This window comes from Nelumbo lutea, chromosome 4 (genome assembly GCF_056320005.1).
Source record: "Nelumbo lutea isolate HS-2025 chromosome 4, American lotus-T2T, whole genome shotgun sequence".
Classification (NCBI taxonomy): Eukaryota; Viridiplantae; Streptophyta; class Magnoliopsida; order Proteales; family Nelumbonaceae; genus Nelumbo; species Nelumbo lutea.
Window position 1 is genome coordinate 14,376,855 of NC_142687.1, and position 19,567 is coordinate 14,396,421.

Here is a 19,567-nt window from a genome sequence, read left to right on the forward strand (position 1 = left end):
AAAATGCAAAAAAAATGTTAAGAAAAATTCAAAAAAATGCAAAATATTAAACACATTATAATTAAAAATATAAACTTAAGTATTAAAATAAATGTTTTAAAGAAACCTATTATCTCAAATTAAAATACATAAATGTTAGAGTGAGCCGAATAGGGGTAGTTTAGTAATCTCATGTCAGTTAAGTACTTTGCTTATGTGGCTGTTTTATTAGAGTACTCTGCCCCACACTTAAGTGAGGGCAGTTTAGTCTTTGTAAGTGTAATTAGAACCTAATAAACATAAGGGGGTCGACTGAATGGGTGACTAATTAGTTTTCAACTAAACCCTCCTGTTCTCTCTTTTTTTTGTCTTCTTCCTCATCTTCTTCTTCCTTCTTCACTGGGTCGGATTACTGTAGCTGCTCTAAAACAATAAACATAACATGTAAAACATATTTAAAATGAAAATTTAAAAATAAAATCAAGCACAACATATAAAACATATTCAGGCATGTAAACTCTTAATCTCTTTATTTTTTTCCCAATTGCATTGCTCCAAATAGTTAATGTGATGTTAAGCATTATGCATTCCTAATTCTACGAGCCGCCTTTCTACGAAGCCTCTCGAGGCAAGCCCAAACAAGTCCATGTTAGGGTCTAGAAATTATCTTTTATTATGATGGATTAATGAGCAACATTAAAAAATATGGGGTTTTGGAGCATAGGTAGGCATAGATGCTAAACACAACAAACAGAAAAAATGCACAGATTTTCAAAAGGCATGCACCTGGGCTGAAGCACAAGGTGCACTAGGTGCACTAGGCGTGTGCCTTTTGAAAGTGTTGCCCTTAAGACCTACGTGAGGCGCATACCCCAAAATGTGCCTCACTTGTGCGCCTAGGCATGCTTTTTAAATCACTAAGTTGGCTAGCCCTGTATCAAGCATCCATCACGAGAAAAAGAAACTACGTCACCATCCTCTCCCAATTGACCAACAAAAATTAAATTAGTAGTAAGTTTTGGAACAAGAAGGGTCTTAGGAAGATGAAACTATGAAGAAGAAGAGGTATGTAAAGTCAAGTCATTATAACCAAGAATTTCAAGTTTTTTCATTGTTTAAATACAACGTTTTGTTCTAGGGTTATTTTAGTCTTTTTACCTTTCTTTTTAATTCTGTTTTGTCTCTGTTCTTAAATCATAGTATCAGGGGTAATATTGTAATTTTCATTTCAATATGAATATAAACATATAGGGGTGGCAGTTTAGTCTCATTCAACTAAAACTGTTTGCCCTATTCTGTTCATTTTCTTCTTCTCTTCTTCTTCCTCTCTATTACCTCTCTTCTAGGGCCTGCTGCAGGTGTTTTTCTTGGCTTATTGGATTAAATACAGGTCTGATAACATGGTATCAGAGCCTGGTTGATCGACCTACTCGCCTGCATCAGTAAAGGACGCCTGAGACTGCATCATCTGAAGTTTTCTGCTAATAAAAGGTGAAAGGAAGGGGAAAGACCAAAAGGGACTGATTGCCCAGAAGGTTAGGAGCATAGTTTTCAATGCGCCAAGTCGAGGCTAGGCGACAGGGGGGTACCTAGGCGTCACCTAGGCAATGGATTCTTTTAGTAAAAATCATGTATCCTAGGGTAGTTCCCTAGGTTCCATAATCAACTTTCTTTAATGACTATCCATAATTTTCATAAGAAAATTATAAACTTCATGTTTAAGTCTAGAAAATCAACATATTTATGAGAAGAAAAAGAAGAAAGGAAAGAAATTTCAAAAAATATAGGAGCTGAACCCTTATTTTTGTGTTATAGGAAAAGAAGAGAAGAAGAAGAAGAAGAAATGTGCTGGTTAGACAATTTAAAATTTTTCCTTTACTTATTGGTTTAGATTTTGAAGTCATTGACGGTTCAATACAGCAGTTGGCAATGTTTGTGTTGATTAAACCCTAACGAATAAGAAAATAATAAAAAGAAATTAGTTTATAAACACAAAAAATGAATATTTTTCTTTAATAATGTCTATTTTATAATTATAATCTAAAAAAAAAACAATATAAAAGTATTTTATTACACAATATGAAAAACTGCTTGGCGACTGGGCGAGGCGAGCCTCCAAGGGCCCCTTGTCGCCTTGACAACTATGGTTAGGAGGCTTCCATGCCTCAAGTTGCATTGTCGGTTGGTTTTGATGGTGTATTAGACTCCCTCTATTTGGCAGTTCGATAAGGGACTGCAAATGTGTAGGTCGGGTAATTATTGTTTGTGTTTGGTGGGTTGGTCTTTGTGAATGGTGAGGTTGGTTGATTTGTAGAAGGGTTTCTCGTGTTGATGTTCGATAAGGGGTTGTGGCTATGTGGTTGTTGTTTCCATGCCAAAAGTGAAGTCTGTTGAGTGTTTTCATTGTCTCTAAAAGGTGTTTGTCTTGAGAGAGTGTTTCAGAAATAACTTGTGACTGATGGCAGCTTCTGGTAATGAAAACAAAACAAGTGTTATGGTACAACTAGATTTCATGGCTGTACAGATGATGCCAGTCAAACTTAATGGTCAATTAAAGTATATTAAGGAAAATAAACAAGACCCAAGGGCTGTAGGGCATAATGATTGGACTCAGAAGAATGCACAGATCATTACATGTCTTTGGAACAATATGGAACCTCATATTGGTGTGAACTTGATGTTCTTTGATACTGCAAAAGAAATTTGGGAACATGCCAAACAACTGTATTCTGGACAGGATAATGTAACTAGAATATATCAATTATACCAGGAATACTTTCAGTTACAACAAGGTGATAAGAGTGTGGAGGAGTACTATGCTAGTTTAAAGAGTTTGTGCAATGAACTGGATTCGTACCAGCCCCTTCCAATTGATCTCAAAGTACAAAAACAACAAAGAGATCAGTTGGACGTAGCAAGGTTTCCTTCTAGATTGAGGGGTGAATTTGAACCGGTGCATGACCAGATTTTAGGTAGTAGTGATATACCCACACTATCAGAAGTTTTCTCTAGAGCCAGAAGGGTTGCGAACCCACATACAGATAGTAATCTAGTATTAGAGAAGTTGGCTCTAGCTGCAACCAGAGATGGTAAATGTGGCTCATGTGGTAGAAGCAACTATCCCAGAGGGGGTAACCATGGCATGAAAGGAGGTCGTGGTGGTGGTAGAGATGGGAACATTAGAGGTTGTGGTGTCGGTGTTGGTGGTCAAGGAATGGTCAAAGAATGCAACTATTGTGGACGAGAAGGACATATTGTGAACTACTGTTATGATTTGCATGACCGCCATCTACTTGGGCCAGTCATGCTGCTGTAGAAAGAAATAGTGGTACTACAGGTGATGAGTCTACTGCTTTAGGAATTGGAAGGAGTATGAAAATCTTCGTTTGTCCTCTTCTTCCCCTGGTAATATTGCAACTCTTGCAAAGTCAGATAAAACATGTCTTCTTTCCTCTTCTAAACCATGGATTATTGATTTTGGGGCTTCAGATCGCTTGACTGGGTCCTCGGATCAATTTACATCTCTATCCCCTCCCTCCACTACCCAGTCGGTTACTCTGGCTGATGGTACTACCTCTTTTGTTTCTGGTACCGGTGGTGTAACTTTATATTCTGATTTAACTTTGCCTTTGGTGCTCTATGTTTCCAAATTTCCATTTAGTCTTATGTTTGTTAGTAAGTTGACAAAATCTTTGAATCGCTCCATCTCATTCTTTCTGTCCTATTGTGTTTTTTAGGATCTCGAGACGAGGAAGATGATTGGTGGCGGTCATGAAGTTGGAGGATTGTACTATCTCGATGGTGGTGGATCACAAACAACTCTTCATTCTTCTGTTACACTGTTGCATTGGCATCAACAGATGGGTCATCCCTCTCTTTCAGCTCTCAAGAGTCTTGTTCCCGATGTAGTGTTTGTTCGTGAGTTATAGTGTGAAGTTTGTTAGCTTAGTAAGCATCATTATGTCTCTTTTGTTCCAAGGGAATTTACTAGAGTCTTAAGTCTGTTTGAACTGGTTCATTAAGATTTTTGGGGTCCTTGTCTAGTTGAGTCTTACAATGGTTTTAAGTATTTTGTTTCCTTTGTTGATGATTTTTCAAGGATGACTTGGATTTATTTAATGAAATCTCGTACAGAAGTGTTTGATATTTTTCACTCTTTTTATGCCGAAATCTAGAATCAATTTGGTATCTCCATTAAATATTTTCTTTCAGACAATGCAAAAGAATATTTTCAATGCCCATAAGTTTTTAGAACCTCATGGCATTATACATCAATCACCCTGCTCCTCTACTCCACAACAAAATGGAGTGGCTGAGCAGAAGAACAGACATCTACTTGATACTTCTCAAGCATTTTTTATTCAAAGTTCAGTTCCAAAAAAATATTGGAGTGATGCTGTCCTCACCTCTTGCTTCCTCATTAATTGTATGCCATCCTTAGTGTTATGTGGTTCTCCTTTCTTGATTGTCTTTCCTTCTCAATCTTCATTCCCTTTGCCTCCGTGTGTCTTTGGTTGTAACTGTTTTGTTCATTGTCTGGGTCCCAGTTTGGATAAGTTGGACACTCGTGCTCTTAAATTTGTATTTCCGGGTTACTCTTGGACCTAAAAAGGGTAGAAGTGCTACAACACTTCTTTTAGTCGCCCCTTTGTTCTTCTTGATGTGACCTTTGAGAAAATTCCCTTCTTTTCATCTATGGAGCCTACTTCTCTTGATAACTTATGCACACCTCTCTTCCCTTACCAATGGAGGTGTCTGTTACTACTCCTGATGTTTAAGAGACAACGCAATTACCAATCCATAAAGTGTATGCTCACTATCCCTATGGCATCGTGTTTCAGCCTACTCCAACTCTGCCTCAACCATCATTGGCTTCTTTGTTGACGGATCAGTCTCATTTGGATCTTCCCATTGCACTTCATTGTAGAAAGATTGGGCTGAATAGGCCCTAGCCCATTACTGTCTTATTGTTAGTTCTTCCTAGTTTTTTTGTTTGCTAATGGGCCTTTAATTCTTTTTTATGCTTTCTTAAGTATGTTGATGAGCTAGACGCCCACTTAAGGGTAGACTTATAACTTGTTCAATCTTAGTACGATTAATAAAAGATAAGAGGTGGAAGAGGAGACCATTGAACTCTTCTTCCTTTCTCCATTTTCTCCTTTTTTCTCTTTGTTATAATTTAAAAATATTTTACTGATTTTTATTGAACTAAATCACATCTTTTGCAAAGGTAGGCGTGGTTGTACTAAACATCCTATATCTCGTTATGTTTCATTTACACATTTATCTCCATCCTATCGGAATTTTGTCTCTTCTATCATCTATGTTTGTTCATAGATCTCTTCATAATGTCCTCCTTTCTCCGGAATGGAAGAGGTCGATGGATGAGGAATTTCATGCTCTTCAATCTAATCATACTTGGAACCTCACTTCTCTTCCTCCAGGGAAGAAAGCAGTTGGTTGTTGGTGGGTTTACACTGTTAAGCATCTTGCAGATGGTAGTGTGGAGAGATATAAAGCACACTTAGTAGGCAAAGGGTACACACAGACCTATGGAGTTGATTACACTAATACATTTTCACTTGTAGCTTGAAGAAATAGTTGGTTAGCCACGAGTGTGGGGTTCCATACCCACACTCAGGCTCTAGTGTGTGTGGTTTCATACCCACACCTAGTTGTTTCTAATTTCTTTTATTAGTAGTTTCTAATTTCTGTTATTAAGAGTTTCTAATTTCTGTTAAGTTGGGCTGGCTAGCCTAATTGTTTCTATTTTTTGTTTATTTCCTATTCTTGTAAGGATCCTAAAAGCTATAAATGAAGGAGTGTATGGAGCAGTAGATCATTCACCACTGAACCCCTTCTTTCTTTTCTCCTCTCTTCACTCTCTCTCTCTCTCTCTCTCTCTCTCTCTTCCTCTCTTTTCTTCTCTTCAAACCTGTAATATAGTAAACAGTTCTTCTTCTTCTTTCAAGTTGGTATCAGAGCCTTAGATCTAGGGTTTCTCATGTGGATTTAATTCAGCCGACCACATGAGAATTGTTTAGGGCTGAAAGTTCAGAAAGATCCTTATTTCGGCTGATTCTTGGAGGTTGCAAGAAGGCTTTAGCTGCTGTCCTAAGATTGGAGAAAGCTTCTTGTAATCAGGAAGAATCAGGCAGGAATTGAGTGATCAAGATCAATTCTTGATCAAGATTGGAGGTACCGATCAGTTTATTTTTTCTTGGTTCTTTGATCAAGATTCAAGGTGCTGACAGTAATCGATTGATCAAGTTTGAAGACTAAAGGTAGCAATCAGTTTTCTGGGCTTTTTTCTTCATAAAGTAAGTACCTTTTCTTGAGATTGATACTCAAAAGGACTTTGTTATTCATTCAGAGAGGTACGGATAGAAAATTTTAGGACTGATATCAATCCCAAGATAGTAGTTGACTGTTATCTAACTGCAAAATCATTGTCCTAGGTTGGCTGTTATCAGCCTTGAAATACAGTTTTTTCTTGTCACAGTAGTTTAAAGCCTCTTCTTAACTTAGAATGAAGTACAAGAACCAAGGGGAAGGTGCTTTTGGGACTGGTAGTTCAGGTAACATGACTGAAAACACCTTTCAGATCACAACTGTTAAGTTTGATGGATCAAACTACTTGGAATGGGCCCAATCAGCCATGATGGCTATTGGGGGTAAAGGAAAATTGAACTTCTTGCTAGGGGATGTGAAGGAACCCTCCAAGGAGGACCCTACTTATGCTAGGTGGGTCCAAGAAAATTTTTGGTAATGACATGGCTGTGCAACTCTATGCGGCCACACATCAGCGGAAACTACTTGTGGGCCAAAGCAGCTAAGGAAATATGGAATGTTATGAAGGAAACTTACTCTCAGCCTCTTAATGAATGTTGCTAGGGCTTATGAGTTAAAATGTGAGGTTAAAAATTTGAGGCAAGGAGAGAAGTAGGTATCTGTTTACTTTTCAACCTTAATATCCCTGTGGCATGAAATTGACCATCTTGAAACAATTGAGTGGGAGAGTCAGAAAGATGCACAAACATATAGAAAGCAGGTTGAAACTAACTGATTTCTTGAGTTCCTAGCTGGTCTGAACTCTGAATATGACATTGTGAGACAACAGTTGTTGACAAGAGATAGTGTGACTTTATCACAAGCCTATTCCCTAGTGCATAGTGAAGAAACTAGGAGAAAGGTTATGTTGCAACAACAGCCTTCCGAATCAGCCTTGGTAGTAGTTAGACCTAAATTTGGGGGGATAAGGAGAAGAAGGAAGCTAGGAAGGACTTAGTATGTGAACACTGCAAGAAACCTAAACATACTAAGGACACCTATTGGAAGTTGCACCCTCATCTAGTTCCAACAAAGCTTAGAAATAAGAAAGGGAATGCTAATATGGCGTCAACATTGATAGTACAACTTCATCAGGCACAAGAGGCACTCCTCTAGATACCCTAGCTGCAGTCTAAGCTGTTCTGACTCAGCTAGAAAATGAATTTAGTAATTCAGCTCAGCCTACATCGGCTCAACAACCTACTTCAGCTCTTGCTCATACAGGTACAAGAGCTACTGCTTGTCATGCTTCTGTCCCAGGTAACACTAGACCTTCCTGTGTAATAGATTCAGGTGCTTCAGATCATATGACTAGCATATCTACTCTATTTAGCACCTATTTTTTATCTTCTGGGAGAGACAAAGTTTCTATTGCTAATGGCTCTCTTGTACCAATTTCTGGCAAGGGAGGCATCAGATTATCAGATACCATCACCCTATCCTCAGCTTTGCATGTTCCCAAGCTTAGTGCTAACTTGCTTTCAATTAGTAGTATCAATTAAAATCAAAACTATTCGGTAACTTTTTTCCCTGATCAATGTATTTTTTCAGGATCTGAAAATGAAGAAGGTGATTGGGATTGGCCATGAGATGAATGGAGTCTACCTGCTGAAACATTCATAGGGGGAGTAGAGTGAAGCAGGGAAATTGTTTGTTTCTCAGTCTTGTAGTAAGATTATGCTTTGGCACAACCATTTAGGTCATTTATCTTTTGGGTCTTCAAAGAGTCTTTTTCCAAACTTGTTTGAGTTAGTAGAAGTGTTTGGGTTAAAATGTGAAAGTTGTGAACTTGCAAAACATAGTAGATCATCTTATCCTTTAAGTAATAAAAGAAGCAACCTTCCTTTCGAGATTGTGCATACCAATGTTTGGGGGCCCTACCATACTCCCAACAGGGGGGTACAGATGTTTGGGGACCTCATCTCGAGAGTGCATAAGATAGACCCATGAAAAACGCGTATAGTCATCAACAAATAATAAGATCCATGGCCATTTGGTGTTGCAGAAGTGTTATGGCTGTGATCCTTGCTTAATGAGTTGGAGGTTGATTATGAGAAGCCTCTGATGCTATATTGTGATAATCAAGCTATAGTTAATATTGCCCATAACCCAATACAACATGATAGGACTAAGCATATCGAGGTTGACAGACATTTTATCCGAGAGCGAGTCACATCTCAAGAAGTATGCCTTCCTTACATTGCCTTATACATGCAGTTAGCTAATCTCTTCACCAAAGTAGTCACAAAAGGAAAATTGGAGACAGATCTACGCAAGTTGGGCATGACAAATATCTACTCCCAACTTGAGAGGGAGTGAAGAAATAGTTGGTTAAACACGAGTGTGGGGTTCCATACACACACTCAGGCTCTAGTGTGTGTGGTTTCATACCCACACCTAGATGTTTCTAATTTCTTTTATTAGTAGTTTCTAATTTCTTTTTAGTAGTTTCTAATTTCTTTAGTTTATAGTTTCTGTTATTAGAATTTTCTAATTTCTGTTAATTTGGGCTGGCTGGCCTTATTGTTTCTATTTTTTGTTTATTTCCTATTCTTGTAAGGATCCTAAAAGCTATAAATAAAGGGTTGGTGGGGCAGCAGATCATTCACCACTGAACCCCTTCTTTGTTTTCTCCTCTCTCTCTCTCTCTCTCTCTCTCTCTCTCTCTCTTCTTCTCTTCAAACCTGTAATACAGTAAACAGTTTTTCTTCTTCTTTCAAGTTAGCTAAAATGGGTTTAGTCCATGTGCTTATCTCTCTGGATACACACTTTGGTTGGCCATTGTTTCTAAAGAGGTGTATATAGAGCAACCTCCAAGGTATGTTGCTTATGGGGAGGAAAGAAAGGTGTGTCGGTTGAAGCAATCTTCGAGGGCCTGGTTTGGGAGATTTAGTAGTGTAGTACAGCAGTTTGGGATGACACAATGTAGGGTTGATCACTTCGTGTTCATTAGAAATACTACCTTTGGAAAGATTGTACTGGCAGTCTATGTTGTTGATATTATTACCATAGGAAGCGATGAGCATGGCATTGAAGAGCTCAAATAGTTCCTACAAAGTCAATTCTAGTCTAAGGACTTGGGACACTTGAAATATTTTTTGGGCAAAGAAGTGGCAAAGTATGTGCTTGAGTTGTTGGAAGAGATTGGTCTATTAGGGGAAAAACCAATGGATACTCTTATAGAGCCAAATGTGAAGATGTTTGATAGTGAGGGGGGGCCCCTAAATGATCCTGGACAATATAGTAGAGTAGCCGGAAAATTGATTTATTTAACCATCACAAGACTAAACATTTCCTTCAGTGTTGGATTATTGAGTCAATTCATGCAAAACCCAAGGGCAATCCATTTGGAAGGTATTGCTAGAGTTCTACGCTGTTTAGAGGGTGCTCGGGGTCAAGGGTTGTTGTATAAGAAAGGGAGAGACTTCTCATTTGAAAGATGTACAGATGCTGATTGGGTAGGATCAATTACTAACAAGAAACCAACAACTGGTTACTGTATGTTTTTGGCAGGCAATTTGATCACTTGGAAGAGCAAGAAACAGAATGTGGCGGCGAGGAGTAGTGTTGAGACCGAGTATAGAGCCATGGCCCACACTACATGCAAGCTGGTGTGGTTGAAACAGTTGTTACAGGAAATGGGAATATCAATCACAACTTCCATGAAGCTACTTTGTGACAACCAGGCAACCATTCATATCTCCTCCAATCTAGTGTATCATGAGAGGACTAAACACGTAGAGGTGGATTGTCACTTTGTAAGAGAGAAGGTGGTTAGTGGAGAAATCATTACCCCATATGTGAAGTCTGAAGATCAACTAGCTAATCTATTCACCAAAGGATTGAGTGGTGCTCGGATGAAATACATTTGTAACAAGTTGCGGCAAGGAGTAGTGTTGAGGCCGAGTATAGAGCCATGGCCCACACTACATGCAAGTTGGTGTGGTTGAAACAATTGTTACATGAAATGGGAATATCAATCACAACTCCCATGAAGCTATTTTGTGACAACCGGGCAACCGTTCATATCTCCTCCAATCTAGTGTATCATGAGAGGACTAAACACATAGAGGTGGATTACCACTTTATAAGAGAGAAGGTGGTTAGTGGAGAAATCATTACCCCATATGTGAAGTCTGAAGATCAACTAGTTAATCTATTCACCAAAGGATTGAGTGGTGCTCGGATGAAATACATTTGTAACAAGTTGGAGTTGTATGATATATATATGCTCCAACTTGAGGGGGAGTACTAAAATACAATGTTTTTTTTTCTAGGGTTATTTTAGTCTTTTTCCCTTTCTTTTTAATTCTGTTTTGTCTCTGTTCTTAAATCATAGTATCAAGGGTAATATTGTAATTTTCATATTCATTATTCGTGACAGTGTGGCCGGCCAGAGATAAGAGGAAGAGAAGAGAAGAGAAGAAGAAGAGAAGAGAAGAGATGAGAGAAGAGAGAAGGTTTTGCAATGTAACAGTACTAGCGGCGCCAGTCTTTATTTTACTATATATAGGGCGACAAAAATAACAAGGGAAAAGACCCTTGTGCCCCTGAGTACAATAACAGACATAACAGAAATAAAAAACGAAATAAAAAACACTTTAATTAGCCAAACAGGCCCTAACATCTGCAACTAAGTTATTTTAACATTATTCTAACAATTATGAATATAAACATATAGGGGGCTGCAGTTTAGTCTCATTCGACTGAGATTGTTTTCCCTATTCTCTTCATATTCTTTTTCTCTTCTTCCTCTCTATTACCTCTCTTCTCAGGCCTGCTGCAGGTGTTTTTCTTTGTTTATTGGATTAAATACAGGTCTGATAACATTAAACATTGGCCGTAATGATAAGCTTATTCAAGGATTTTGGTTTAAGATACTGACCAAAGTATGCCCTCATTATATGATTGGAGGCACCAGAGTCAATTACTCAAAGGTGATTTGGAGAAGAGCAATAAAGTGAAGACTCACCAGATAGACAAATAGCAGAGAAAGCAGAAAAAAATGGCTGAAGACACCAGCTATTGCGTCTTTTCCTCAAAAATAACTCCAGAAGACTCACCTTTGACTGAAGTAGGTGTTGGAGGGTAAGTGATACTACCACTGTCTGAATTATCCATGATTGTCTGATATGCCCTGTGCTGATTTTTCTTATAACCTGAAGTGTTTCCTTTAGATGGGTGAGTGGGGCATTCATATATTATAATGCCCATGTTTCTTGCAATAGGTACAAGTGTTCTTTTGGCAATGTGAAACAATATGACCATATTCTTTGCACTCATAACATCGTACCTTGGAAAGGTCCATTGGTTTTGATTTGTTTGCAAAATAAACAGCTTCTGCCCCAGAATCATGCTTCCCATTGATGGTAGACTTAAGTAACCAGCCTTGTTTCTTCCCTAAGAAGTTCCTCCAATATAGTATCCAGATTCGGAGTAGAATCCCTACTCAAAATATTCGATCTAATAACTTCATATTCAGGCCTCAAATGCATCAGAAAATGCATAATCTTCCTTCTATCAAAGTGCTACTTCATACTCTTGACACAACAATCTGACAAAGTATCGAAGTGCTACTTCATACTCTTGACACAACAAGCTAACAAAGAGTCTCCCATGTGCACTAATTCGTACTCAGTCCATAAATTGATAAAACCAGCATAGTACTATTGGATCATCTCCCCTTGAGTGTAGGAAAAGATCTCTGTTTTAATTTGATTTTGTCGAGAGTGGTTGGACTACTGATAGACCTTCTCCATGAATTCAAACATTTCCTTTATAGTCTTAAAACCCCTCATCAGAATGGCTATGTCAGTCTCAACTGAGCCAAGAATCCATGATTCCATTCTTGCATTATCTATCTTTCACTGTTTCAGCCCTTTGCTGTCAGATTCATTAGGTTTGGCCATCAAACCATCCACATAACCCCAAAGGCCTTGCCCCTCAACATAGAACTTGAAGTGAAACTTCCATAGAGCATAGTTTCTTCCAATAAACTTGATTGACATCATTTAAAAAAACACCAAGAAAAGATGTTGTAACAAGTAGAAAGGACATAACAGGCTTTAAATCACTCAAAACTGATTTGATTTAATGGAGAATAATCAGATTTCCTAAAGGAAATGCTCTCAAAAAGCAGTAGATTAAGTAACAGTCCTAAAAAGGAAAGTTGAGAATCGATTCCAAGAAGATTCAATTAGAAACCCTACCAGCAATGATCCAAACACCAAAACAGGTTAGAAACCCTAACCTGTTATGTTGTCTTCTATAGAAAACAGCAAGAAAAGGGACTGATCGGAACAGTTGCCAGAAGACCACCAAAAACTTCAGCAACAGAGCAACAGAACAGTCCTTCAATGTACTTTAATCGTAGCAAAACAACAGAAAGAGAGAAGTTTTCAGCAGATTGAGGTTAGAACTTGCTCTGATACATGACAGAGACCATTCAAAAGAGACAGTAGAAGTTGAATGGGTGTGTCAATCAGTCTACACGCCCAAAGGATTTGCATTATATATCAGAAGTTTACATAAAAGTGGAAGGATCATTGTGTCCTTCACCAAAATAAATAAGAAATAAGATAAGTTTACAAGAAAGAATAAAAGATATTGTACAATAAGGTATATACAAGATAAAATGGTACTTCCAACCCATCAGCCCATATTATCTCTACACTTCCCACTACTGTTCTTTCTGTCCTCCTTCCCAGGATCAATGCATTAGATCAATGAAAATCAAATATAGCAAGAACTTTGGTCAATCCAATGCTAACTATGATCTCATGCCAGACATATTGATCCCTTACTGGGTTACATAGATGGTCCAACATGGAATAGGGGACAAGGGGTTAGCAAGTCAAACTATACCAAAATGCCACATACCTTTGTTTCATGCCCAGTAAATATAACGACTCCAACTATATATTCTGTGTTCCTTAGACTGCATCCCTGAAAAAAAAAGCAGAAGCATAATGATGAACAATAAGCATGAATTTCTAAAATTGATTCTTAACATATTCACAATTGTGTCAAAGTGAAAGGCATCTAACACAAGATTTATAACATGCGTGCATTAGGCTAAAAAAAAAACAAAGTTATTAATGAGGCACAAACAGAAAAATAAATCTTACCCTTAATAATAATTGATTTGGTGTAAGAGGCAGTGTTTGTTTTTCGACCATAAGGTTGCCAGTGAAAGTGTACAATGAGTTATTTGGTTGTTCACACTGTATTTCCCCTGTAATCAACAAACAAATCTTTATAAGAAAAAAAAAAAACATAAGAAACGAGAAAATAAATAGATGAAATTGCAAGTAATACAGTACCAACTATAAAGAAGACTAGAAAGTAATGAAGTTTTACATTGTGTGCCATTTTCTTATGTCAACCATAAGGCAGCATGAAACATCATTAAGAGGGAAAAGATCAGTATATTGTTCTGCAAACACATTTATACCGTTTGAGTAAAATTTACATTTTTACCACATAATTTGCACCTCCATGATGTAAAATATGCATCCCAGAAAGTGATTCGAAATTTTATTCCTCTTCCTCCCCCTCATACTCTTCCATATAGAGTGTCACATTATTTTACTTCCCTCCAAACAAACAAAGCGAAGCAAAATCTGAAGCAAAATTGAACCAGATTCGGCATATCATTGTGTGCGTGTCTCTATATATAATCATAGTTTTCAAGACACCAAGGAGAACCAGGGCAACAGGGAGGGTGTCTTGTCACCTAGGCAATGAGTTTTTTGTAATAAGATAATATAAGCCCCAGAGTAGTTCCCTAGATTTTATGGTAATCAGCAATTATCCTATCCTTGACTAATAATTACCATAATCCTCATGAAATAAGTATAAAACTTATACAAAAACATAAAAAATCAACATATTTATGAGAAGAAAAAGAAGAAAGAGAAGAAAACATAGGGGCTGAGCCCTTGTTTTTATTATAGGAGGAAGAGGAACAGTAATAATAATATATTATTATTAATGTAACAACAACAACAACAATTCTATGGCTACTCTCATGTGCTGATTGGATAAAATCTTCAAGTTCTTCTTTGCTTGTTGATTCAGGTTTTGAAATCTCAATAACTTGTGTATCCATTGAACCCAAACAAATAAGAAATATATAAAAAGTAAGTAATATAAGAATTATAAAAATATTATAAAGCCACAAAATGAATAATTTAGTGTATTATAATATCATAAAATATAAATATAAAAATACTATGCAGCACCATACACAAAAATGTGTAGGCGCTTGGGAGAGGCTACCCTCCAAGGGCACCTTGTCCCCCAAAAAAATCGAAAAAAAAATGAACCGGAATTGTACTCCTCAATTTTGTAATGGTGCAAACAAAAGATGCAATACAGACAAACGAAGCCCTTATTAACATCAAAATGAATAATTGATAGTGGATTGCCATATTTTGCTTTAGTGTAACCAGCCAGAGTTATAAGTTTCACTCTATGCTTTCAAAACCAATTCAAAGAACTCAGTCCCAACACCTTTGGCCCAATAGAAACTAAAGCATTGGTTGAATTCTAAAAAACAAAGGTTAAACCTTTAAATTCAGAGGCCTTATCAGCAGTCAAGTAATCCCATGTCCTTTCAAGCGCCTTTCTAATCTTCAAATTTGTTTCACCATCAAGATTTGCAGTCTGTGATGGGGAGAAACTTGAAATGAGATGTGGAGGCAGGTATATTCTTGAGTTTTATTAGGTAAATACATTGAATTAAATACAAAAAAGAACTGTTCAAAGTAAGAAAATAAAAGATGAAAAGAAAAACCTCAATGTAGCAGACACCATCAGGATTTGTACTTGCAAGGAACAGTAGATCTGCAGGAAAGAAGCCATCTTGTTTAACCTGCAATCATGCAACATTAATCTTAGAAGTATAATAAAGTACTACTGCAATACTAGGCTGACAATTTAGCTAAGGGGTTAATAGAAACTAGCTATTTTGGGCAATTTGTAACAATTCATGGGGAGGATAGCTTGCTAATGCTCTTATTTTTGTATAAATTGATGCCATTGTTCTGCTTATTGTAATGAATTTTAATTTCTTTGTTGCTGATCAAAAGAAAATAAGTACTACTGATATACAAGGAACACAGTCAAAAATTATATGAGATGAATGTGACAAGTAGACAATGCATCCTGTTATTTTCAAAATGTTTCCAGGTAGGTAGTCAATAAAACAAAAGTAAGAGATATCTTAACCTTCTTCAGTCCATCTTAAAGGCAAGGAGAGATCATTCCCTGGGTTGTGCACAGAAGAGATCAGTTTCCTCATGGACTGGCCTTTGGACCATAAAGATTTAATCTCCTTTAAAAGGAGCAACTTTCTATGTAGTTGATCAGACATTTCAAGTGTAAATGATAGTACACAGTGAAGCATCATTTATTAGTCTTTTTCTACATCACTATCATATAATTGATTTTTTTTTATTACTAATAAAAAAATATTTAAGAAAGCAGAATATTTGTTACAGGACTGTCATCCAATTTGTTTTTTGATAGGTAACCGTAGTACTTTTATTTATTAAATTATTAAAAATGATGAGTACAAATAATGTATGCCTAACCACTTAGAGAATTTAGGCCAGCCCTAAGAAAAACATCGTTGACAATATATCTATTAAGGTGGCACATTGGAGCAGAACTATGGAGCTGCTTGCAGTTTATACAACTAACAACATTATGAGAAATTGGAGACTAGTGGCGGATTCTGCCCCAAGTAGGTTAACAACACAAGCTGAATGGTTTCCTCTGCAACCTCTATATATAAAGCCAACTTTTTTTTTGGAAACGTAAGGTATTGTATTAGTAGTATAAACAAAATATCATACATCTGTAGGCCTTAAGAACAATATCTCTCAAAATATCTGTCATAGCCCAACCCCCTGAAATCTTTATGAACAGTTAACCAAGAACAAAGCATTCCTTTAATTCTGTTCAGCAAGACATCACTATCAGAATAGATGTTTCCAAAAATTTGAGAGGTCTTTTCCTCCCATATATACAAAAAAGCAGCCATTGGAAGCATTCTCCAGACAATTTTACCCCTACTAATGACACCACTTATCTGCCAGCTCCATAAAAAAGCTTTAGTGGACCGTGGAAAGCAGCCAACCCAGCAAAAAATATATTTAGAAGCATAATCCAAATTTTGACAGCATTTGGGCAGTGCAAGAACAGATAATTGGCAGTCTCCAACTCTTCTGAACAAAAAACACACCCATGCTGGTCCAACGTCATTCCCCTATGCAGTAATTTGTCTTAGGTTAAACATTTCTCCATAGCTGCAGTCCTGGAAAAAGAAAACTTGATTTTGAACGGAACCCCAAAATGCCAGATTCTGTTTGCTGGGAAATCATCAAGATTTTCTTGGCATAGATTTTTACAGAGGACCTACCATTATTCTCCCACAACCAACTACAAGAATCAGGATGTCCCACTTGTGGCAAGTGAAGCTGCAGAGATTGCAAAAGATCCAGTAACTGGTCAACTTCTCAGTCATTCAGCATTCTCATAAACATTGGACTCCAGCTGGTTACACCATTTGAAACAGAGTATCATAGACTAAAGCCTTCCTAATCCGAGCCACCAAATAAAGGGCTGGAAATTGATAGATCAAAGCCTGCTGACCACAACATTTGTCCACTCAAAATTTGATTCTATTCCCATCACCTAAAGAATGCAGGATATATCTTTTCTCAATACCTTTCCAGATGGATGTTCCATAAGAATGAACACCTTGACAAGTCACCTAATCAAACTCTCTTACACCAAATTTTAGTTTAAATTTAACTACCATTCCCCACAAACTGCTAGGTGCCTCATGGAACTTCCAGCAACATTTTATGGCTGCAGCATAGGCAACCTGGGTCCATTAGGAAGTTCCAGTGTACTCCAAGTTGGATATGTTCCTTTTCTCTTTAGTTCTAAAAGCACTCCCCAGAGTAATCCTTTACCAGGTCAAGTTTTTAGGAAGCTCCAGTGTGCTCCAAGTTTGATAGGTTCCTTTTCTTTGTAGATCGGGAGGAGTTGTGGGGAAATTCAGACCTGAAAGCACCCAGGGTAACCTCCGATCTTTGCCCTTTGTGTCATAATTAGGAAACCTTCCTTGGGGGACCTACACCCCTTATATTTAAAAACATGTGGCTGGAAGTCCATAAGTTCAAGGAAAAGATAAAAAAATGAAGGGGAAGTGGAATTAATGTGAGAAAAAAAGCAGGTGAGATTCATTAGAAAACTAAAGTTGAAAGAAAGGTTAGAAGATTAGAACAAGGAAGAATTTGAGAGATTAGAATACTCGAAAGACAAAATTGTAAAGATGATTAAGGAGTTAGACCAAAAGGAAGCCCAAAGAGAGTGTAGTCAAAAGGAAATATCAAAAAGATGGAGTCTGAAAGTAGACTAGAAGAGTTGTTGAGGAAAGAAGAATTTTCTTGGAGACCTACCACTCAAATTGTGGAGAATCTAAGAATGATGTATTATAGCCTTTGTATTCGTTCCTTTTCTCTTTTAGCCCTTTATGGGAATTTTTGTAATTGTACATACTTTATTAATCTAATAGAGGCTCTTTGGGGTGGAGTCGACTGTTACATTGACAACCTGAAACTGTTTATCTTCTTCTTGTTCGAACTATCTAATTGACATGGTATCAAAGCAAGGTTTCATTCTTGGTTGTCAAGACTGTGATTTAGGTGTTCAAATTGACCTATTGGAACTACTAAAGGCTTCTCTTTGTGAATATTTCTACCTTAGGGGCATGCATGAATTGACTAAGAACATCCATGATATAAACAATGTTTGGCCGGATCATGGACAAGTACAAGAGCATTCCTACAAGATTTTGGAATTGCTTTACATATTTAATAGTCTCACTACAACAATCACCCAATCTGTGAATTGGATCAATGTGAGAGTCAGCTGACTTCACCCCTAGTTTTCCTGAATCCTGTAACAGATCTAGGACGCATTTCCTTTGTGAAATGAAGATCCCCTTTTGTGAGTAGGCCACTTCAATTCCAAGGAGATACCGCAAGGGGCCTAGAACCTTCACCTCAAATTGAGTAGTTAGGAACTCCTTTAGCTTCTGAATTTCAACTTTCCAATCACCCGTGGTTACTATGTCATCAACATACATTATCAAGGCTGCAATCTTTCCTTCTCCTTTTTTTTTTACGAATAATGTATGACCAATATAGCATTATTTGTAGCCAATCTTCTGTACAGATAGATGGAACTTGTTGAACCAAGCTCTTGGTGATTATTTTAATCCATACAAGGACTTCTTTAATCTGTACACTTTCTGTTCTTTGCCTTGGGCACAAAATCCAAGGGGTTGTACCATGTACGTCTCTTCTTCAAGATCACCATTCAGGAAGGCATTTTTGATATCAACTGATGAAGATCCCAATCAAGGTTAACATCTAGAGAAAAAATGGCTCTAATAGAATTCATCTTAGCTACTGGAGCAAATGTCTTTGTATAATCTACTCCATACATCTGAGTAAAACCTTTTCCCACCAGCTAAGCTTTATACTTTTCCACTATGCCATCAGCCCTGTGCTTCACTATGAACACCCACTTACACCCTACCAGTTCCTTACCTTCACGAAGATCTACTAACTTCCACGTACCATTTTTATGTAAGGAGTTGGTCTCTTCTTTCATTGCATATGTCCATTCAGGTACTAAGAGAGCCTTTGCCACATTCTTAGGGATAGGGACACTGTTAATGGAAGATAAGAACGCGCGAAAAGAGGGTGAGATGTTCTCATAGGAAACAAAATGGGAGATAGGATACTTAGTGGTACAAGACCAAACTCCCTTTTTTCATTAGGAATGTCTAAGTCATTAGCAATAGAAGAATCAATAGCAATATGGTCAAAAACATCAATGGGAATAAGAGTACCGGGCTGGGTAGGATCTACCCCCATGAATTTGATAATTTTGGTGGTACAACTTCAAGTTGCTCCACAACTCTTGAACTTGGTTGGCCCTTCCGACGACGAAGGAGGGTTAGGTAGAGGAGGAGAACTTGGACCTATTGCTCCTCTACCCTACTCTTTGAGGAGAAACATGAAAAAAGGGGTCATTCACAAAGAAAGACACATCCATAGAAACATAATATTTCCTAGAAATGGGGTCAAAACACATGAAAAAAGGGATTCACTCACAAAGAAAGACACATCCATAGAAACATAATATTTCCTAGAAATGGGGTCAAAACACCAGT

The 19,567-nt window shown here is 37.4% G+C and overlaps 1 protein-coding gene across 10 annotated transcripts in view; it reads right to left on the reverse strand.

The window, feature by feature from the left end:
- LOC148854084 (phospholipid-transporting ATPase 3-like) overlaps positions 1 to 19,567 on the reverse strand; it is a 139,452-nt gene that overhangs the window by 34,521 nt on the left and 85,364 nt on the right. For all 10 annotated transcript variants that reach the window (XR_016094866.1, XM_088941140.1, XM_088941136.1 and 7 more), the window contains 4 exons: positions 15,107 to 15,184; positions 14,880 to 14,976; positions 13,437 to 13,543; positions 13,189 to 13,254 (listed from right to left, as the gene is read on the reverse strand). Coding sequence is in view for 9 of the 10 variants with exons in the window: in XM_088941140.1 (XP_088797266.1) it covers positions 13,189 to 13,254; positions 13,437 to 13,543; positions 14,880 to 14,976; positions 15,107 to 15,184 (348 nt within the window). In the remaining variant the exon portion in view is untranslated. The remainder of the gene's footprint in view (positions 1 to 13,188; positions 13,255 to 13,436; positions 13,544 to 14,879; positions 14,977 to 15,106; positions 15,185 to 19,567) is intronic.